The 6,268-nt window shown below is 42.5% G+C and overlaps 1 protein-coding gene across 1 annotated transcript in view; it reads left to right on the forward strand.

Moving 5' to 3' along the window:
• Positions 1-206: 206 nt before the first annotated feature.
• HSP90B1 (heat shock protein 90 beta family member 1) overlaps positions 207-6,268 on the forward strand; it is a 10,327-nt gene continuing 4,265 nt past the window's right edge. The window contains exons 1-11 of the mRNA XM_026052224.1: positions 207-336; positions 853-952; positions 1,619-1,760; positions 1,842-1,958; positions 2,342-2,673; positions 3,479-3,590; positions 4,199-4,315; positions 4,900-5,016; positions 5,411-5,548; positions 5,635-5,712; positions 5,794-5,859. Of these exons, the coding sequence (XP_025908009.1) occupies positions 288-336; positions 853-952; positions 1,619-1,760; positions 1,842-1,958; positions 2,342-2,673; positions 3,479-3,590; positions 4,199-4,315; positions 4,900-5,016; positions 5,411-5,548; positions 5,635-5,712; positions 5,794-5,859 (1,368 nt within the window). The 5' untranslated portion in view covers positions 207-287. The remainder of the gene's footprint in view (positions 337-852; positions 953-1,618; positions 1,761-1,841; positions 1,959-2,341; positions 2,674-3,478; positions 3,591-4,198; positions 4,316-4,899; positions 5,017-5,410; positions 5,549-5,634; positions 5,713-5,793; positions 5,860-6,268) is intronic.

A 6,268-nucleotide genomic window follows, 5' to 3' on the forward strand; every position in this document is an offset into this window, starting at 1 on the left:
GCCGCGGGCCCCGCCCATGTCGTCTCGCCAGTGGCTGCCTGTTTGGCGTGGTACGCCCTGAGTGGCCAGCCGCGGAGGGCGCCCCCCCGTGCCTGGGCGCCCCGCATTGATAAGGCGGAGGGGGGGGAGGGCCGCACCGGCGGTTGGCGGTGGTGGCGCTGGGGCTGCGAGGCGGCGGTTGGGAGCGCGGGACAGGGGCCGCCCGGGGCTTCTGCGGCAACGACCGACCAACCAACCAACCAACCAACCGGCGAACCACCCAGCAAACCACCCGCTCAGCCGGCGCCATGAAGCCGCAGTGGGCGCTGGCGCTCGCCTGCACGCTGCTGCTGGCCGGTGAGTCCCGGGCCGCGCGCTCGCCTTCTGGAAGCTTCTGGCGAGAGGCCGTTGGTGGCGGCGGGGCCCGCGCTCCGCTTATTTCCTTCTGGCTGGGCGCGGAGGGGGCAACGAGGCCCCTGGGTGGGGCCGTCGGAGCCCCAGGGGCCGGGGGAGAGGAGCCGCCTTCTCCTCGGCGCCCGCGGGCAGCTGCGCCCCAGCCCTTTCCCTGGCGGGGCGGGGGGAGGTGGGCGTCGTGCAGCGCCGCGTGCCCTGCCTGTGCTGGGCTCCTGCGAGGCGGGAGGGGCTGCACGGGAGCCCCCGTGACCCGGGGGAGGGGGGGAACCGCGGGCCGCCCCCTTCTCCCCTTCTCTTGTCCCCTGGGGGGCTAACTCTCCCWGGGGTGGGGTGCAAGGGCAGAGCCCTTAGGTAAATCTGGGAGCCACGGTAGCATTTTTGGTAGTCCCGATTGGCCTTCTGTTTCAGTCACACTTCTTGTGTGGGTTTTTTTTTTTTTTTCTCTCCCTCTCTCTGCAGTGTCCGTTAGAGCTGATGAAGTGGATGTGGATGGGACTGTGGAAGATGACCTGGGTAAAAGCAGAGAAGGGTCTCGAACGGATGACGAAGTTGTGCAGAGGTTGGTAGCAGGGGTGTGGGCTGGTTGCTTTGGAACCGTTAACTACTCTTGCTATTTTAGGGGTCATTTTTTAAATATGCACAAAAAATACAAGATGTTGGGGTGGAGTGGGGGGGGAGTAACCTTGTCAAAATGTGCTCTGAGAGACATAGTCACCTGGGAGAGGGCTAGTGTTTGTGAAACTGTATATAATACAGAGGAGAGCTGGAGGTAATGGGATTCTTAACGTCTTATTTTGTCTAACAGCAGTAGTTGCATAAAAGCTGTTAAGTAGGGATTTATTTCCACAGGTAACTGTTTGTGGTAAACAGTATGAGTTTCATGCCAGATGATGGAATACCTATAAAACACTTGATCTTCTGTGAAATGTGCCCAGTGATGAGGATTAGAGCACTTTTGAGATGTATTTGTTCTTCTCTCTCTTTCTTTATAAGAGAGAGGAGGAAAAAAAAAAGACTTGCAATCAGGATGTTCATCTGAGTCTTATTTGGGTGGAAGTTAAGCACTAAAAGGTAGTTACTGTTGTACATCTCTCATCTAGTCATGTAACTTAGGCTAGATGTGTCAGTAATTAAGACTTGTTCTGATACTGAGATTTGCTAAACTGTAAAAATAGTAGTACAGCATGTGAACAAGATTGCTTAACGCTTTTAATTCTATTCACAGAGAAGAAGAAGCTATTCAGCTAGATGGTCTAAATGCGTCCCAAATAAAAGAAATCAGAGAAAAATCTGAGAAATTTGCATTTCAAGCAGAAGTTAACAGAATGATGAAACTTATTATCAACTCCTTATATAAAAATAAAGAGGTTGGTGCCTTTTTCAGTAGAACGCAATAGAAATGTGTGTGTGTATATTTTTAAATTCCTGACTACTGATTTCTATTTCAGATTTTCCTGAGGGAACTAATTTCAAATGCTTCTGATGCTTTAGATAAGATACGGTTAATATCTCTAACTGATGAGAATGCTCTTTCTGGTAATGAGGAGCTTACTGTCAAAATCAAGGTAAGTATAAAGTGGTTATCAGACCTACTCCATTGAGGGGCAGGTGAAGGAATAAAAGGTGGTAGTGTCTCAATAACCTTGTAAGCTGATTGCTTAATGATGATTTGAACTCAAACCATGAGTACTAGATCAGGACCTTTGCAGTTCCCTTCAACTTTTTAAGTCTATTGAAAATATCTCTGGTTTAATAAATAAATGTACTTCAAAGTAGATTTTTTAATTAACTGCTGCTCTTGCTTTGAATTCACTTTATTACAGCCACCCAAGTTTAAAATGGGATGATAAGTTGCCAGGCTCCTTTCACTCCTTTACAGTAGTGTGTTTTGTCTGAAGGTTCAAAGTGAAATCAAATTTTATCTTTTTTTTTTTTCTCTCCTTTTCAGTGTGACAAAGAGAAGAACATGCTTCATGTTACAGATACGGGTATTGGCATGACAAAGGAGGAGTTGATTAAAAACTTGGGTACCATTGCAAAGTCTGGTACAAGTGAATTCTTAAACAAGATGACCGAAATGCAGGATGACAGTCAGTCAACATCTGAATTAATCGGCCAGTTTGGTGTTGGCTTTTATTCTGCTTTCTTAGTAGCAGACAGAGTTATTGTCACATCAAAACACAACAATGATACTCAGCATATTTGGGAGTCCGATTCCAATGAGTTTTCTGTGATTGATGACCCAAGAGGAAACACTTTAGGACGTGGTACAACCATAAGGTAATTAAGTCAGTTTCCTTTGATTTGAAGTTCTATGTGTAGACAGATACATAGTTCACAGTACTAAAATCACTCAGATRTTCCAGTGAATACATAAATCCTCTGGTTCCTGTAGAAACAACTTGTCAAACTCACATATGCATCCTAAGTAGTAATTATATGTAAAAATGATGYAGAATTCTAGTGCAGTTTGTTCATCTCATGACATAACAAGCTGAGAGTATTRCAAGTATCTTGACAGGTAACTGACAGCAAGTAATAGGAGGTATTTCCAGCAGCCTGCTAACTCTATACCTTCTGAAACCATTAGGGCTATATGAGACTGGTAAAAGGGATGTAGAGCTTCATCTTGGAAACAGATTGCTGCTTATTCCCTAGTGGGACTAGTCTGATACAAATACAAAACTAGAAGTACCTTGACAGCCCTTTTGCTTCATCACCTCAGGCATATGAATTTGTCATCTAGACCCTCCTTTTCAGAAGTATGAGGGGAAAGAAGTTCCTTACAGTGTTTTAGTTTCAAATGAAATCAGTAAGAGGACCTCAATAGCCTGATCACTGTAATGAATGTGATTTGAGGGTGGTTGGTTGGTTGTTTTAATCTTTGAACTGCACTGCCAATCTTCAATGTGATTATTTCAAAAAGAGTTGTATTATTGGGAAGCAAAGGGAGCTTTTTACTAGTTCTGTTGTGATTAGGTAAACTAGAATCACAGCAACAGTGAGAAGGTATTCCTGTTTCTGTAAGTCTTTCAAAGTACTGGTCTCAGATTTTGAATTAGTGGGGTTTCTGTTCTGTCTTTAGCCTTGTCTTAAAAGAGGAAGCATCTGACTACCTCGAACTGGATACTGTTAAAAATCTAGTCAAGAAATACTCGCAATTCATAAACTTCCCCATATATGTGTGGAGCAGCAAGGTCAGTATCTTTTTAACTGAGGGTTAAGTCAGTACAAGGTTTGTGGTGAGGTGTGTGGAGGGGGTTGGTTGTTTGTTTTCTTTATAGCGTTAGCGTGGGATTTCCTGACTGTCTAAAACTATTTTTTCAAGGGACTTGGCTTTGATTCTTTAGAAATAATGTTTTGCCAAAGGAGACAAGACCCGTGCTAAAAATGTTTTCTTGGCCATGCAATGGAGTCTTGTCTGGTAGAAGCTTTCCTTAGGTGTCAGACAGAACCACTGTATATGTCCTTACAATAACTGCTAAAATATTGGCTTTTTTAAACAGCTTAATCGTTCTTTCAGTGTGGCAGTAACTTTAAATCATCTCGGTCCATGGTGAGCCTGTATATTCAGTGCTGGTAAAGCTGAATTCTCCTAATTGACTGGAGTGGCCTCCCAGCGTGTTGCATGAACGCTATGTGTTTGTGAATAAGTGCAACTGAACATGGAGTGGCCTCTGCAGAAATGGCTTGCCATGGGCAAATCACACAAGTTAAACTGGTATTCTGACTGTTTCTCAGAGAATACTGGAAGTTACCTGGTAGGAAAGCAAACAGGCTGAGGCCCCTTTCCTGTTGTTTCCAGACAGAAACTGTTGAGGAGCCCGTTGAGGAGGAAGAAGCAAAGGAGAAAGAAGAAACAGATGATGATGAAGCTGCAGTTGAGGAGGAGGAGGAAGAAAAGAAACCAAAAACGAAAAAGGTGAGCTCTGTCAGCCTTCAGAGGTCTTGTAACTCAGGACAGTTATTTCAGCCGTTTGCATAGGTAACCTGTTAGAGAGGCACTTCAGTGTGTGCACTTTTCAAAAAAATCCTTATGTGTGTGATTAGATATGTCAGTAAAGAAAATGGAAAGTAGGTAAATTTTGTTGAAATGGAGCAAATGGCTGCCTCAGGAGGCTGTGTTCCTGGAACAGTTTGAGTTTATGCAGTGAAGTCTCTTTGAAGTGACAGTGAACTTCAGTTCAATAACATTAAATAGTTTGGGTTGAATATGCTCTGTTCGGAAGCTTTCTTCAGAATGGTGTTGGAATAAATATCCTCACTAGCAATGGATGCACTAAATGTATGTTGGCCATAGGGTAGTGTAGACTCCTTGCCATGTGCTTATACTTTTAAGTGCTGTGCACTATATAGCGCTTAAGCGCAGCACCATTCATATAGATGTTGTGTTTCTGTTTTTCCCTGCTATTTTATGATCTAGAGTTCTTTGGTGGAATTTCTTTAACTGATGAATTCCTAGTAAAGCATGTAATATGTTGTGTGTGTGTGTGTATATATATATAGGTTGAAAAGACTGTTTGGGATTGGGAGCTGATGAACGACATCAAACCAATCTGGCAGAGGCCGTCTAAGGAAGTCRAAGAAGATGAATACAAAGCTTTTTACAAAACCTTTTCCAAGGTAATTTCCAAGACTGAAGAATTGTTCCAGAACAGCAGATTAGCTAAAGTATCTTATGCTATGTACATGTTATGGTGACTGGATGTTCATAGAATGGATTTACCTTTGAATAATGAGTTAGTTGGTGTTGGTCTGTAGACTGAATGAATTCCAGACAGCAAGCCTAGATTTGCTTTTAGTTGTGGCTTTAAATAGGACTAGTAACTCTCTTGTATTACTTGTATTTTGGCCGAATAAGGCATTTTTCCCTTTAATACAGTCTAATGAAGCCTGAGGAGGTAGGGTTTTTTGTTTTATTTTTCCATAAACACCTAGATCTTGCAAAAACCTTTTTCAAAATGAATTTGTTTTGCTAATATCTTTCCACTGTCAATTAAAAGAATTTTCTTTGCAGGAACATGATGATCCTATGGCTTACATCCACTTCACTGCTGAGGGGGAAGTAACTTTCAAATCCATCTTGTTTGTTCCTAATTCTGCTCCACGTGGCCTGTTTGATGAATATGGATCCAAAAAAAGTGATTTCATAAAGGTAAATTAAACAAGTGTTTCTTGATTCTGGTCTAAAAATAAACAAAACTTTCATAATAATCTGATTACTGTTTCTCTAAAATTCAGCTGTATGTTCGAAGAGTGTTCATCACAGATGACTTCCATGACATGATGCCCAAATACCTCAACTTTGTTAAGGGTGTCGTAAGTATCGCATATTCGTTGTATTTGACCTCAGTCTTCAAATATTCTTGGATATATTTTACAAGTATTTTCTTAAATTAGGTGGATTCTGATGATCTTCCTCTGAATGTATCTCGTGAAACACTGCAGCAGCATAAGTTGTTAAAGGTAAGCTAATTAGATAATAAACTTCCTTCTGTGAGTAGGGGGGGACTGATTCGGAATAAAAATACGTAACAGGACCAATATTTGGTAGGTAAATAGCTTGCTTAAAGTAGGAATGCCAAGTCAAAAGTACAGAAAACCCCAACTCTGCTGTTCTTAGAGGTGAGCAGAGGTAGTCTTAAGTCAAGGGGAATTAAGTATCCGCTCAGCAAGGGCAAATTGAAGGTTCTTCTATAAACTGAAAACATCCAGTCCTGTGGGATGAGTGGGATTATTGTGGCAACGGCTAAGAGAACAAAGGTGGTAGTTGGTACCTGAGGTTATCAAAAGCTTACTGTTAAGATGAGCTATTAATACTTTGTATTACTTTTTTTTTTTTTTTTTAGGTGATAAGAAACAACATGGTTGGTAA

Source organism: Nothoprocta perdicaria, unplaced genomic scaffold (genome assembly GCF_003342845.1).
Source record: "Nothoprocta perdicaria isolate Ctin4 unplaced genomic scaffold, notPer1 scaffold_86, whole genome shotgun sequence".
In the NCBI taxonomy this organism is placed as follows: domain Eukaryota; kingdom Metazoa; phylum Chordata; class Aves; order Tinamiformes; family Tinamidae; genus Nothoprocta; species Nothoprocta perdicaria.